The sequence below is a fragment of the Muntiacus reevesi genome, chromosome 6, assembly GCF_963930625.1.
Source record: "Muntiacus reevesi chromosome 6, mMunRee1.1, whole genome shotgun sequence".
NCBI classification, from domain to species: Eukaryota; Metazoa; Chordata; class Mammalia; order Artiodactyla; family Cervidae; genus Muntiacus; species Muntiacus reevesi.
This window is the reverse complement of record NC_089254.1, coordinates 88,960,924-88,977,428: the sequence shown is the minus strand read 5'-3', so window position 1 is coordinate 88,977,428 and position 16,505 is coordinate 88,960,924. Positions and strand designations below refer to the sequence as shown.

The window sequence follows — 16,505 nt, the reverse complement described above, 5'->3', positions numbered from 1 at the left end:
GTAAGATAAAGTCTAAAAATAGTTCCACAGGAATTCAATTCAGGTCTTGTCAATATATCAAATTTTCTTGCTAACTAAATTATAAAAACACATCATTTTCAGAGGTTTTTTAATTCAAAAATTTTATTAAGAATTGTATAACTTGTATTTGATCTGAAACTTTTTTTCATCCTTCTGCTTTATGGTTAAACAGAAATGTGGAAGCAGAAAGGGTAGTTGAAGTTGGTGTTGAACACACACCCAAAACCCATAACACACAAACCAGGTTGGGTGTGGATTCTTTGGACAGTCTTTTCATATACCAGGATGAGTTTGAGATCAACCATGCAAAATAGCATTTGAAATTCCTAGTCCTAAAGTGAATAGTATAATATTCACAAACTAGTTTTAAATATAATAATATCAGTTTTCCACATGGTTAAGGAATTGAGGGAGCCTCCTGAGAGGTAATCAGTTATGCTAGTTTTAAAAACTATTATACTAATCACAAACCAGTAAAAAATGCTACATGCGTAAATATGTAACTAATTACCCTAGAAGTATAAACTAAAGATGATCCTTTTAGCTAAGTATTAATATAAAATCATAGAAGAATTTAAGAAAAACTTCACATGTAACTGTAAATTTTATATCTTCTTCAAAAAACAGGCAAACAGGCATATCTGATTTAAGAGTATAGCTTCATTAACTTACATTCTGTTGGCATATTTACTTAACTCTGTAGACTTCAGGTGCTGTTACTTCCATTCTATTTCACTATGTACTCTATTAATATTCAAGTACAAGATAGTAAAAAAAAAAACTTTCATGAAAATAATCTTTTGAGAAATGCTTTAAAATTATGTGTGTAAAATCATTCACCTCATTTCTCCCTAGTGGATCAACGAGACAATATTAGTGCCGCTTGTACAGGAGATTGAGTCTGTCAGCACACAGATGAGGCGAATGGGTTGTCCAGAGCTGCAAATAGGAGGTATGTGAGAACAGAGCCCAGCATTTGAGTTCCTTCAGTGAATCTGCCAAGTGGAAAATTTCTTCTTGTGATGGGTTATTTAACAGCATCCTTTGTTACCTTTTTTTTTTTTTAAACATTTTCCTGATGGCCAGTAATACTGAACATCTATTCATGTGCTGGGCCATTTGTATATCTTCCTAGGAAAAGCACCTTTTCACATCTTTTACCCATTTTTTTCCCCCTTTACCCATTTTTAAATTGAGTTGTCTTTTTGTTTGTTTTTTATTTTTTTTTTGAGTTGTCTTTATTATTGAGTTGTAGGTGTTCTTTGTATATTCAAGATACAAGTCTCTTATTAGATATTAATTACAAAATTGTACAAAGAATAAAAAATATATAACAATGCTAATTTAAAATCCCCCATTTTCAATTTATCTGCTAAAAATAAAACTGTTAAGGTTTAGTGTAATATAATTTGCCTAAAGTATACATACTGTAACTTACTTAGTGCTAAGTTGTTAAGTTTCAAAAATATAAGGAGTATTTTACTCAACCAGATCTTTCTAGAGAACGGATTTCTCTTTGAAATATGTAAAAGCTTTGAATTGCATATTAACACTTTCCACTTGCTTTGGGTATCTTTTCATCAGTCTTTATTCTCTGGGTTAAGTATAGAATTGTACATTGCTAAAGTACTGGCATCATCGACTCAGTGGACTTGAGTTTTAGCAAACTCTGGGAGATAGTGAAGGACAGGAAAGCTTGACATGGTGCAGTCAAGGGGTCACAGAGTCAGACACAACTGAGCGACTGAACAACAACAAAATAACCTATTTACTGAGTACCCAGATTTTTTTGTTTAGTTATTTATTTGGCTGTGCTGGGTCTTACTTAGTTGCAGCATGTGGGATCTAGTTCCCTGACCAGGGATCAAACCTGGGCCCCCTGCATTGCGGAAGTCCCCAGATGTTTTATATATAATGTACACAACATTCACATTAACCTTGAAAGCTAGCTTTTAGTGCCTATGTTATGGAACAGGCCGCTGAGACTCAGAGAGGTAAAGTAACTAGCCTAGTGTCACAGAGCATTGATTTGAGACCAAAGCTCTCTGACTCCAAAGTTAGAAGGGTTACTTTCTAGGTCTTTGTAGTATTATTTGAACTTACAGTTATCTTTTTTGAGATTTTTTATAAGCTATAAAAGTAAGTATCTTTCACATTTTACCAGTGTGATACACTTTTTGGAAAGGAACAGCATTGTTTTATCGCTGCAAAAACAACATGTGTATGTTCACTGTAGAAAATTTGGAAAGTGGGCTTTCCGGGTGGTAAGGAATCCACCTGCCAATGTAGGTTCAATCCCTGGTTTGGGAACATCCCCTGGAGAAGGAAATGGCAACCCACTCTGGTATTCTTGCCTGGGAAATCTCACGGACAGAGGAGTCTGGTGGGCTACAGTCCATGGGGTCACAAAAGAGTTGGACACGACTTAGCAACTAAACAACAACATAGAAATACACAAAGAATATTACCTGTGATTGTACTTCAGGAGATAACCACAATCAGTCAGTTGTTTTTTTGTTTTGTTTTTTACTTTAATCATGAAAACTTCAGTTTTAGTTTTCATAGAAAGATCTTTCAAGAGGGAGGGGACATAGGTATACCTATGGATGATTTCATGTTTTTATTTGGCAGAAAGCAACAAAATTCTGTAAAGCAATTGTCCGTAAATTAAAAAAAACAAAACATGGAAAATCAGTCAGTTTTAGTCACAGTCGTGTATTCTTTTTTGGAGAAAGATACTATGATACTGTATATGTCAGTTGTACATTATAATTTAAGAACATTAAAATGTGAAAAGTATGTATCTGGGCATTGAGCAAATAATATGTATGTGTATATATTTTTAATTGAATTGAAGTCATACCTCCTTTTTTCCCTCCACTTTTTCTTTTTGTTAAGTATTTATTCTCCAGTACTATTTTTTTTTCCAGTACTATTTTTATGGCTAGTTTATATTTCTTTATGTAATATATTGTATTTAACTGATCTTTTGTCATTTAAAGAAGATTTTTCCCCTTAATGTTACTAATAGTGCTGTGAGTAAATGTCCCTTTACCTAAATATTTGTGTACATTTATAATTACTTCTTTAGGATAATTTCTGAGAGGTGAAGTTGTAAGTTCAATAGGTATAAATGTATTAAGCCTTTGTACATAATCCTTCAAAAAGCTTAAACCAATTTACATTCTAGCAATAATGTCACCTATAAGAAAGCCTCTTTTCTCAACATTGTATAGTAAGATTGGACATTTTGAAACTTTCTGTTGGTTTATTAATTTCTTTGGATAGTAGTCTTTCATGAAATGAGAGAAATCACTGTCATAAAGTTTTCACTTGTCAGTGGCATAATAGACATCTTTTAACTCAATCTGATTTTGAAAGCTATTGTGTATCTTTTTATTAATATATACACCCCGCAAGAATCTCCTGTGTGTTAGTTGTTTATATAGCTGCCACCTTGCCAGAAATGGTCAAGTAAATTGTAGGTAAAGTAGATGATGCAGGTTGTTAAGATAAACTATCTTTGCTTTTATTTATTCCTTCAATGTCTATTCAGGGAAGAGCATTTGAAGTTTTTTTGAAGGTTCACATGAAGAATAACCTGTGTGTCCTGTGTGTTTTAATTTTAACAGAGGCTAGTATTACTAGCTTGAAACAGGCTGCTTTAGTCAAAGCTCCACTCATTCCAACTCTGAATACAATCGTGCAATATCTAGACCTCACTCCAAATCAGGAATACTTGTTTGAAAGAATCAAAGGTAATTATTGATTTGAAGAGGGAAAAAAATGAGAACTGTTTCACTACTTTGAAATTTTATAAATAAAGGTAACATGGGAAAGAAATTTTTTTTCATTATTAAGTATCACTAAGTATGATCTTACTTTATAAATACACATTATGGCTTCATTAAAGCTAGTACTTGGACAACTTTTGGGTTTTATATTTCATATGCTTAAAAATGGTCAAAATAATGTAGTTATCCTTGAATACAGTAATAATTTTGTCCTATATAGGGAAACTTAAATATGAGCTAAATGGGCTTACGTGAATATTTCATTCATTTTCTATTCTTAAACCACCAAGAATGGATGCCACAATGACATTCTTTTATTTGCTGATCTTATTTCTTTCAGTTTTTATAAGTCATGTGTAATATGTTGCTTCTTTATATTTCTGTTATAGTCTGATTGTTTGGGGAAAATAATCCTGGTTATTTTCCTGGGTTGGGAAGATCCCCTGGAGAAGAGAATGGCAACCCACTCCAGTATTCTCACCTGTAAAATCCTGTAGACAGAGGAGCCTGGTGGGCTGCAGTCTGTGAAGTCTCAAAGAGTCAGACATGACTGAGTGACAGAGCATGTGCGTGTATATACACGTACACAATCTTCTCAGGAGACTAACTTGAGAATCAGGATATTTAGCCTCCCTGATACGCCCACATACTCTGTTTATGCCTCCCTACATTTATTTGGATACTCTGTAAAATGGTCTCATCACTAAAACAAGTTTTAGAAATATTATTTCACTTTTTAGATTTATCATAAATCTTAATTTGCAAGCGTTATGTTGCCCCTTCTGTATTCTAGGTTTAGACTAGGGTTCAGGAATAAACTTTTATCATGACTTTTTTTTTTTTTTAGTATAATTGCTTTATAATGTTGTGTTAGTTTCCACCATACATGTATACATATATCCTCCCCTCCCTCGGGAGCCTCCCTCCCACCACTGCCCCCAAGTCCCAGCCCTCTGGGTCATCACAGAGCACCGAGCTGAGCTCCCCGCGCTGTGCCTCAGCTTCCCACCAGCTAGCTGTCTTACACATGGTAGTGTATGTCAGTGCTACTCTCTCAATTCATCGCACCCTCTCCTTCGCCCCAGAAATGTTTTGTATAAGGAGAATTAAAACATATTTAAAACTAGACACAGGAGTCTGCTCAGCCTTCTTATACCTAGCACCCAGTTCTAGCAGCCATCAGTCCCTGTGCAGCCCTTACCCTTTCCATATTCCCATCTACATCCTCCCTTCCTGCATTATTTGAGGCCAGTTCTGTATGTCATCATCAGATTATATGCAAGGATCTTGATATGTATCTATAGAAGAAGATAAGGCCTTTTAAAAAGAGAACCACAGTGATCACACCTCATATTTTTATCTTATGAAGTATATAGCTTACATACATAGCCAGGCGGCACAGTGATAAAGAATCTGCCTGCCAATGTAGGGAGACCCAGGTTTGATCCCTGGTTCGGGAAGATCCCCTGGAGGAGGAAATGGCAACCCACTGCAGTGTTCTTGCCTGGAAAACCCCATGGATGAAAAAGTCTGACAGGCTACAGTCCATGGGGTTGCAAAGAGTCAGGCACAACTGAGTGACTAACTCTTCACTTTGCCTCATACTAACAGGATATTTATACATCCAAAAAAAGATGTGTGTGTGCACATATATACAGAGTGTGTGTGTGTGTATATATATGTCAAGTATACAAAAATGTTTAAAAAGCACAGTGAACATTTACATGGGGCTTCTAGATTGAACAATTACCATCCTTTTACCATATTTGATTCTCTCTCTATATATATACACATGCATTTTACATATATTTTTTTGCTCTAACATTGTGGACATCTTTACTTCTCAGTACATGAGTTCCTAAAAGTAAGAACATTCTACATAACCATAATACAATTATCAGACCTTAAGAATGAATATTTCTATATCTGATAATCCAGTTTATATTCAGATTTCCCATTTGTCCAGAGACTGTTATATACCCCTTTTTTTTCTAACTGGAATAGTTTATGTTCACACATTACATTGTGTTGCTTTCTCTTTTTTTGGTCTCTTTGTCTAAAACAGTTCTGCCAACTTTTTTTCCCCTGTGTGACATTGCCTTTTTAAGAATCCAGAACAGTAATCATGTCTTACATTGGATTTATCTTATTCTTTCTTCATGGTGCTATTTAAATTAATTTTTTATATCGTGTATTTCTTTGTTTTAATGTTTCAATTGGGTTTTTAAGATGACATGCTTTCCTTGTTGTAACCCCTTAGCCTGTTTCTCCTCCTTCTTATACATTCTTAGCTTTTTTAATTTCACCTCTGTTGCTACAGAACTTTCTCAGGGAGGCTGTATGAGCTCATTTCGATGGAATAGAGGTGGAGACTTTAAAGGTCGAAAGTGGGATACAGACCTGCCCACTGATTCTGCTGTAAGTCCTCAGTTTTATTTTGTTTTCTCAGTTTGACATTTTTGTTATGGGTTTATTTTTCCATTATAAAATAAGCATTAAAAGAACTTAGAGGGAATTCCCTGGTGGTCCAGTGGTTAGGACTCACTGCTTTTACTGCTGTAAGCCCAGGTTCAATCCCTGGTCAGGGAACTAAGATCTGCAAGCTGCATGCCGTGGCTGAAAAAGAAAAAAAAAATTGAAAAAAATGTTTTTAAATAAAAAAAACTTTAGAAATTAAGTAGAAATAAAAAATTAAAATTGTACTGGCATCTTAACCCAACCACTGTTAATATTTTGGTGTATTTTCTTATTTTTTCTTTACTTAGATTGTGCTATTTTTAATGTTTTTATGATAGATGTAATTGTAAAATTTGTGTCCTGCTTTTTTTCACTTTTCAGTGTTTAAGTATTTGCATTATTACTCACTGTCATTTAACTGACCTAAAAGTTTTGGAAATATGTAGTGGCGGGGGGGGATTTTTGTTTTTCTATCTTAAATACTGTCGGGAGTAACATAATGTATGTTTCTTTTTAATTTGGGGTTATGACTTTAAGAAAGATTCCTAGAATTAGATTTATGAGATCAAAGACTATAAAGTTTTGAGCATTTAAAAGTTTCTCAAAATTATGTTTGTTTTTTTTAAATGACTCTTGCATGTGAAAATGAAGTTTTAAATGCTGATACTCAAGAATTGAATATATGTGTATTTTATCTTGACTTTGCTGTTAATTAACTATATGAGGGTGAATAATCCACTTAACACAAAAGTAGGAATGTCTTTTATCTTTTCATTTTATAGATTTCATCTTACAAATATAACCACTTGAAAGCATTTTTGCTAATTCTTTCTCTGGGGAAAAATTTAAAAATTGCAATCATTATAAACAGATGTTTGAAAAGTACCACACATAGATTTTCATGCTGACTTTGAAAAATTATTCCTTTGTCTTCAGATCATCATGCATGTATTTTGCACCTACCTTGATTCCAGATTACCTCCACATCCTAAATATCCTGATGGAAAAACATTTACTTCTCAGCACTTTGTTCAGACACCAAATAAACCAGGTATAAACAACCTCTCCTAAAAGAATGAGTTGAGCTTTTCACATGAAATAATGTAGTAGGGGCTTTTCGTTCGTTTTTTAATGTAGCCTATTTTCCTTTACAGATGTGACAAATGAGAATGTTTTCTGCATTTATCAGAGTGCTATTAACCCTCCCCATTATGAGCTAATCTACCAGCGTCATGTCTACAATCTTCCAAAGGTACTTCTAAATATAGCATTTGCTATTACTAATGTCATGGATGACTTGCTTTGATATTTCTTTTAAAATTAGATTCTCTTTATGAAATAGGTAAACTTCTTAAGTTAGGGGGAAAGTGCTATTTTTATATCCCCCTTTTTTTTTTAAATTCTGAAAGTAATATATACTTAATTTGGAAAAGTATGAAGAAAAGGAAGAAAAATTCATTCCATTACTTAGAGGAAGCTGTTACTATTTGGTGTTTTTTTGTTGTTCTTTTTTTTTAAATTTCATTTTGGTCTTTCTTTGTACCTTTTTATGGGTTGAAATCATATTTGCATAGTGTTATATCCTTTAAAAAATTAACATTATAACATAATTTTCCATGACTTTAAAAGTCCTCATAAAAACACTTTTTAATGACTATTTTTAAAACTTCATAGTAAAGATATAATTTATGCAACCAGCCACTCCTTGCAGTTGGATATTTTGGATGTTTCTAATCCTTCATTGTCATAAATACCTTTATCCATATGACTATCTGTATTTTGGGTAATTTTTTAGCTCAAAGTTCAAAAGTGGAATTCTAGGTAATAGAATATTTTCAAGGCTGTTAAAATATATTATCAAATTCCTATATGAAAAATTTTATTGTACCAGTTTACATTTCTATCCAGGCATTTTACTCTTACTATAAACATCAGTTCTGTTGATGACCTTTGTGGTTATTTTGTTACCAGCATCTTTACTAAAGAAATTTTATGTAGACTAAATCATAAATTGTATCCTTCATTCTGTCAGATACCCAGGAGAGGATATTTCATTTTTTTTTTTAAGTTTAATGTTTCAGCTTTGTAAGTGTAAATAATTTAGGCCATTTAAAGAAACACTGTCTTTAAAAATCATATATCCTAAAGATATTTTAGTCAAAACACTTAAATCAGAGTGGACAGGTATAAGTTAATCAGTAAACTGAAAATCTAAATCAGGAGCTATTAATAGTTTGATTTTAGTGCTAGCAAAATGCTGCCTTGTCCCTTGTAGATAAAATATATTTACATTTAATATATTACTTATACTGTTATATATCATAATGTATTTTATTTATTTTTTTTTAATATTTATTTATTTGGGTGAGTTGGGTCTTTGTTGCAGCATGTGGGATCTAGTTCCCTGACCAGGGATCAAACCTGGGTCTCCTGCACTGGGAGTTCAGAGTCTTAGCCACTGGATCACCAGGGAAGTCCCCATAATGTATTTTAAAGTGTGATTAAAGGTTTTTTTAATCTCAACACTTTTGTTTAAGCTGTTAATTTTGGGGATAGTGTTTTGTGTGTAGGATATAGGGGTACTAACTTCAGAGTATCTCCCATCCAGTCCTTCTTAAATGCTGCTCCCTTGTGTGAACTTCCCAGTGTGTTTATTTCTGCTTCTCTTTCAGGTCTCAACTTAAAAATATCTCTTCTCAGGGAGGCATTGCTTCACTGCTCTGGTTTTTATGTATTTGTTCCCATGGCACCCTGCACCTCCTCCTCTCTCATAACATTCATCACATGTTAGTTCTGAGTTTCCTGTCTGCCTTTCCTTCTGCTAGACTTTAAGCTCCTTGATTACATGGATCCTCTCTGATTTATTCACCACAGAAGTCCCACTTATAGCACAAAAGTAGGCACTTCATTTAATGAATGAATGAAAGCCTGAATTACATGGAATTCTGAATTAGTAGAATATAAATTGATAGGATCCGCACTTACCTCTCAGACTGAATTTTTATTTTGGTTTGGTTTAAATCTTGCTGGGTCTTTTCCTTTGTTCCAGGGCCGAAATAATATGTTTCATACTTTGTTGATGTTCCTCTACATTATAAAAACCAAAGAGTCAGGAATGCTTGGGTAGGTATTTGACAAGTACTTATTTTATTTTATTCAGTTTTTCTTATGTTCGGATTCTGCAGAAGGCAGCATCATATACTGAAAAGATTTGTGGACTAAACAATACAAGACATGGCTTCTAGTATTGGCTCAGCACTTAAACACTAACCAGTTCTGCCATCTTGAGCAAGTCCATTAATTCCTTGGAACCTCCATTTCCCTATGAATAAAAAGGCAATTCAACCACATTATTGGCTTTTACAGCGGTGTCCCCCAGAGGGACAATTCTGATATATCCAGCTCTCGCCACTTTAAAATTAAAAAAACAAACAAACCAGCTGGAGTCCTGTTTGTTCAGGCTATCCCATATCAGACACAGAGCCTTCTGCAAAATATTTACACTTCCAAAGAGCCTGACTCAGCACCCGTTCCATAATACTGTTAATTGGAATGGAAAAAAGGTCAGTTGAAATTATTTACTTTGTGTCTTCTAAATATTTAGTAATGAAGCTCACATACTGTTACAGTAAACTCAAAATTGCTGTCTTGTCATTTTGGTGATTTGAAATTTCAGTGCTTTAAAACAGTATGTGAAGTAAATGGACCCCAGCTAATGCTGGGTAAATCTGGTAATACATGGGCTAGAAGTCTGAGAATCTGGGTTCTCGGTGCATCTCTGCCTGCACTAAGTAACCTGAGCCTAAAAAAATGAGAAGGGAAGAGCTGAATAGAAAGCATCAGTGTGTTCAGCTCTGATCTGCATGTTTCTGTTCAGTTCTATTTACGTGTCCTATTTAATACAGGTTCTAGAACGGCACTGTCCTACATAGCAGCCACCAGCCACATGTGTGTGGCATTGAGTGTTTGAAACATGACTAGTTTAGGTTGAGATGGGCCGTCAATGTAAAAGATTCCCTGGAGGAGGAAATGGCAACCCACTCCAGTATTCTTACCTGGGAAATTTCATGGACAGAGGAGCCTGGAGGGCAACAGTCCACAGGGTTGCAAAAAGTCAGACATGACTGAGCATGTACACATGCACTACAGTGTGAAATACGTAGACTAGAATTTAAAGACCTAGTATCAAATAATAAAGTAAAATATCTCGTTAATAATTTCGTATATTGATCACATGTTGAAATAATATGTCGGATATACTGAGCTAAATGAAGTATATTATTAAAATTATTTTCACTTGTTTCTTTTTACTGTTTAGTTTTTAAGGTTATATATTATATTCTGTTGGACAGCACTGCACTGGAGAAAGACAAACTCCTGTCTTTAATTAAACATATTAGATGCAAAGATTTTGGGGACATAAACTGAAATTTATAAACAGCTTTCTAAGAAATTTATCAGCTTCCTGTAGCATGTATTTTTTTTAATGTAAGAAAGATTAAATAAGAAACTCGCTTTTGTCAGGTATGTCTGCTACCATGGTTCTTTTTTATTTTTTAATTACAAAAATAACGCATGCTCAATATAGAAACGTTTAAACAATACAGCAGTGTATAAACTAGAAAGTGAAAACTCCCCTCTGATCAGCTTGCTCTCAGTGCCACTCCTTCAAGGTATCCACTGGGTTATCAGTTAGAGGTGTATGTTTTTCCAGTTACTTTATGGGGAAAGTTGATTTTGTTTTTATTTTTCATTTTGTTTAAAAATATATTGTACCCAAACATATTACCTTGTGAGCTGCCTTTTAATCCTATAGTATAGCTTGTATATTTTTCTGTGTTAATAAATAGACTTTTTTCCTAAATTTTCTAGCAGCATTTGGTTATAGATATACATATATTAGAAAGATGGAATGTGCTGTGGTTTTGTAATTCTTCATTTAAAAGTGTTTCTGGAAGGCTATTTTTTGAAGTGGGGAATTAATTTAGCAGTATTTTAAATAGTGAATTTTTTCTTTTAATTGAAAATTTATCTTTTCCTCTAAAAATCTAAATAGATAATTGATAGAAGCTTGTGTTGAGTGCCATATGTAGTTTGTCAAATACATACAAATGTAAAATCTTTAAAAGTACTTAGTGGGGCAGTGATTTACTCAGAGGCCCAAAAGAATTGATACAGTTCTTTTTTTTTTTTTATTACTATTTTTTTATTCAGTTCTTAAAGTGCTTATCTTCTCTGACTGAGCCCCTTATATGTGGAAACATAAGTGAAACATTTTAGACTAAAACTAATCTGTGTTTTATTTATTTGGGATTTTTTTAATCCAGGGGGAAAAACTTAGAAATTACTAGCTTTTAAAATATGATTGATCTTTTTAATACATTGTAGGACAACCAAATGTTAAAAACTGCCCTCCTGCGTCATAAAGGAAATAAGCAAGTGGCTCAAATATAGTCTACTTGGAATCACGCCCATAATACAGCAGATTGATACAAATACATTATCAATTCAGTGCCACGTATTTGTGCAGTTACTGGAATGAGATGAATGCTTTACTTCCAAGAAGGAAAAAAATCTAGACAGAATCGACTGCACAGTAAAGTGTCCTGTTTAGCAAAAGACACTATAAATGAAGTTTGAAACTAAGTGACAAACTGAGACAAGGCATTATAATTGTAATGTTTGGAGCAAAGCTAAGTTAATATCCATCATATATAAAGAGCACGTAAATTAGAAAAAAAAAAAAACAGAAAATGGTCAGACATGAACGAAAGACTTTTTCATAGAAGAGTGTTGTGCAGATGGTTGATAAACATGAAAAGAGGCTTAGTCTCATTTACAAGCAAGCCAAAATTAAAATTTGTTTTTTCCCTAACATACTGAAATTTCTCATTTACCATGTTGTTGAGGATATGGAGAACTGAGAAAACACAGTTGATGAAATTTTGAAGGCCTTTTTTGGTACATTTAAAAAAAATTTTTGTCAAAATTAATACATACTCATAATTTTAAAAGTTACAGGGTGCTAAAATTTCATGACAGAAATAAGGCATTCCCAGTATTCCCCAAGCCCACCTCCCAAAAGCAACTGCTTAAAACTCTTCTAGCTCCAGATAGTAGAGCTGTATAGTGCGCCTTTGACTGTCATCCTGTTAGATGAGACATTGTTCTCTTGCAGCCTTCTTCTCCTTCCCTCTTCCTTTGAATACAGTTGTATTACGCTTTGGAGTAGATTTTTCTTTATATTTTGTGCAGTAAGGCTTAATTTAAGCTATATTAGTAATACCCATATTTACTGACGTATCCCAAATAATTAGAAAACGCCTAATTGAAATCAAATATGTAAAGTTCTCTAAGAGGCCTAGCACCTCTAAATCTCCATTTTAAAAAATTTAATTGACACTTTCACTTACTTGCTAAAACTGTCCTGTTAACTCCATCTGTTGTAATAGTTCTTGAGTTCCACTGAAAAATTAATTTTCAACACTCCATAAACTGTTCTAAATTTGGGTTTTAAGCACAGGTAAGAAAGTAATTACTGTTACTAGAATTCACCTGATAAACCATGTATAACATAACTGATTGCAGAAAAGCACTAAATGTCAATTAAACTTGTATTCCTTGTAAAGATTCCCGTTATTTGGGGGAGGGGAGGGGAAGACCTTAAATGCTTGACAATCAACTTCACTAATTTTCTTTTTCTTCTTTTTTTAGGAGAGTTAATCTTGGCCTATCTGGTGTGAATATTTTGTGGATTTTTGGAGAGTAGTGGATAATTTAATTCCAAATATTTGGACTTTACTTGAGTGAATCAGAAGTTGAGTCTAAGCATCTGAGTCACTGCTCCTTCTGATACAAGATACTGTGTGTATGTTACAGACTGTTTAGATGTGCACAGAAAATAGCTAGTGTGGAACATATTCCACACCAAGAAAATTACCTTCAATTTGTTATCATTTCAGAAAAAAACACAACCCTTCAGATTTTTGTTGAGCAAAAACAGTGCAGTTACCCCTTAATTAATTCGAGTCCTTTTTCATTGTAACCACCAAATAAGAATCATTCACCTGATTGTTCCCCACAAAATTGTTTTTTCAGTTGAGTTATTTAGTATAAATAATTAAAAAGAAACAAGCAAATTGCTCATTTTTAAAAAATGTCTGTATTTCCCCAGTGTTTGGCAAATCAGCCCAAGGCCCAGATTTAAAGAAATGAGATAAACTTCTAAATAATGTTAATTCATGTGTATTTTTAAAATACTACTGAAAGAGATTTGATGGTATTAATCTTTAAAAAGTCAGCTGCCTCTGAAGTTCACAGTTTTTGAACACGGTTTGAAAAATGCTGCATGGTCTCTGCGATGCCCTCGCCCTTTCCACTCCAGTCTTGCCTTAACCTCTCTCCTTCCCTGCCCCAGCCAGACTGTCCCTCTCAGTGGCCTCCATGCACTCCCGCTGCTTGAGACGTTCCTGCCCCACTCTTGGTCTTTCTGACTCTCCTCAGTACCCTTATAAATTCTGCCTAAATGTTACTTTCCCAAGGGATTATCCCTCCCCGTCCCCTTTCCATTCCCACCACCACCACCACCCAAGTCCCCCAGGCCCTCTGACTGTTCTCTCTCCCGGTACCTTTCAACTTAGCTTCTTATCACCAAGAAGTGGTTTGAAATCACACTGGCACGTGCATCTCTTTATGTCTCTTTACACCTGAGCTGTTCAATTCCAGCAGCCACCTAAGGCTATTAAGCACTTGAAACACACTTTGTCTGATCTGCTATCTTATCTGTTTAAATTAGATGTGTTCAAAATATCTGGAGAGTAGGAAATTACCAAGTTTGTAAGTTTTCCCTGACTCTCCATCTTGTTTTTATGTATAAGTAGTATATCTAAGGCTAGCTAGCATCTGTATATGTTTTCTGGGTTGACATATTAGAGACTGCTTTACCTGGCAAACCAGTATCTTCTCAAAAACTCCATGTCGGTGTTATATATGCTGCTGCTTTTGTATAATTTGTAAATCTTTTTCCTGCTTTTAAAAAGTCAGAAGAAAAAAAGTCAGTCCAAAAAAAGGAGGTTTCTATCTTATAACTGCTTTTGATATGTGCTAAATTTGTTTGTTAGGATAAAATACCAATTAAACATGTTAAATATAAGAACATGTTACAATCTAAGCCTACCATTTCAAAAGTTTGTGTATCTACTTCACAATTATAAAAAATAAAAGATAATGTGTCATTTCTTATATTAAAGTTTATGTGTCAAAAATGCAATATATAGTAAGTATTTCACATAAAGTCGAATGGTACACGTTAAAAAAGGAAAGACTTTGCCTACTAAGGGTAGTATGGGTTACTATACTCTGGGTAGCTTTCATATATTAATTTGTCTTCACAAATGTCTTAGCCAACATATACTTATTATAGCTTTTATTAAAAATACTTTAATGAATTAGTTTGAATTCATACTTCAAGAAGATACTGCATTGCAAATGTAAATTTTTTGGTACTTCTGAGTAAATAATCTTTTCTCTAATTAAATGTTATTTATAGTATATTTCTCACAAATTTTTCTTCATTTGACTCATCCTTATGGGGTCAAATACACTTAATCTTCTAGATTATGTTCACTGTATCATTCTTTCTTCTTTATGAATATAAGCCTTTTCTTCAGCCAGATTTGTTTTAGAAGCATGTTTAGGTTTTTATAATTTAGTTCCTACTGTGACATAATACTGTGTTGCTTGGCTTTTCAAACAGATACACACTTAAAGCTGATATTTCAGTGGTGAAGACAAGCAGCATATATATAGTTGGCACTTCTAAACTCAGCTGTGTAATATATATATAAATCCTTTGAATGAGGGCATTCCTTAAAGGTCAGGCTTTGGTCCTCTGTCTCACTGTTTGTGCTTTTCCTTAAAGGTCTCATTCATTCTATGACTTACTCTGCACTTGATTCCCAAGTTCATCACCAACCATAACTGTCTCTCCTGAGCTCTAGTGTTAAATTTCCTGTGACCTGTCAGACATTTCCACTTGGATATCCTGCACATTCTTCATGGGTAGCACTGAATTCATAAGTACTGAAACAGCTCCCTCTTCTCATATCCCTTTCTCTGTTCATTGTCCTACTAGTCGCCCATACTCAAAACTCTGCTTTCATCTTGATTCCTTGAGCTCCCTGGGTCCCCAGTCCAATCAGGCAGCAATCTCATCCATTCTTTCTTAACAATGTCTCTTGCAGCTGACCCTTTCCATCTCTGCTGCCACTATGCTCATTTATATCCTTATCAACTCACATAGGACTACTACAACAGCCTAATTAATATCACAGCTTCCTAATTGTTGCCATGCTTCCAGATTTTCCAATTCATCCTGCATGTCCTCCTCAAATTCATTTTCCTAAAACCTGTTTGATCAGTTTTGTTCTGGTAAATTCCTTGGCCTGACATTTAAAGCCCTCCACAGTGTGGCCCCAGGCTAGCCTTATCCACCTGGATCCTTGGCTTTAGCCAATGTAGGCTGCTCCTTGCTGGGCTCTCCGCACATGTACCTTCTGCTCTTCCTGATCTCTGGGGATGTCCCCTCCCCCTCTGCCCTTCCCTTGAGACTTGGCTCTAATTAAACCTACTATTTGGGGGGAGTTGATCCTGACGGCTGCAGCTGGCATTAATTTCTCCTCCAAAGTGATTAGGTCTTTCCCCCTTTTTTGGCACTCAGCAGCCATATGAGTGAATCCAGAAGTGACTTTTAGTGTTGGTGGGTTCTCGTAGCTTGTCTCATCCAGTGTTCCACTGGTCTGAGCCGTGCTGCTGTTCAGGCTGAGTTTGACGATGGCTAAAGCAATACTTCAGCCACCTCATGCAAAGAGTTGACTCGCTGGAAAAGACCCTGATGCTGGGAAGGATGGGGGCAGGAGGAGAAGGGGACAACAGATGGCTGGATGGCATCACCAACTCGATGGAAATGAATTCGAGTCAAGTTCGGGAGTTGGTGATGGACAGGGAGGCCTGGCGTGCTACAATTCATGGGGTCGCAAAGAGTCGGACACAACTGAGCCGACTGAACTGAATTGAAAGCTACCTTTTGGGAAAGGCTTGAGTTCTTTTCAAAGGATGTCTTTTGAGCAGCAAGGAGCACTGGCTTTCCTTTTGCAGCCAGACTGTAGCCTGCTAAGCAATTCTGTCCATGGAATTCTCCAGGCAAGAATACTGGAGTGGGTTGCCATTTTCTTT

The 16,505-nt window shown here is 34.9% G+C and overlaps 1 protein-coding gene across 3 annotated transcripts in view; it reads left to right on the top strand.

The window, feature by feature from the left end:
- TMEM209 (transmembrane protein 209) overlaps positions 1-14,835 on the top strand; it is a 28,759-nt gene extending 13,924 nt beyond the window's left edge. For all 3 annotated transcript variants that reach the window (XM_065939540.1, XM_065939541.1, XM_065939539.1), the window contains 7 exons: positions 877-973; positions 3,654-3,779; positions 6,136-6,233; positions 7,209-7,323; positions 7,427-7,524; positions 9,322-9,395; positions 12,987-14,835. In XM_065939540.1, coding sequence (XP_065795612.1) covers positions 877-973; positions 3,654-3,779; positions 6,136-6,233; positions 7,209-7,323; positions 7,427-7,524; positions 9,322-9,395; positions 12,987-13,041 — 663 coding nt within the window. In that variant the 3' untranslated portion in view covers positions 13,042-14,835. The remainder of the gene's footprint in view (positions 1-876; positions 974-3,653; positions 3,780-6,135; positions 6,234-7,208; positions 7,324-7,426; positions 7,525-9,321; positions 9,396-12,986) is intronic.
- Positions 14,836-16,505: the final 1,670 nt, after the last annotated feature.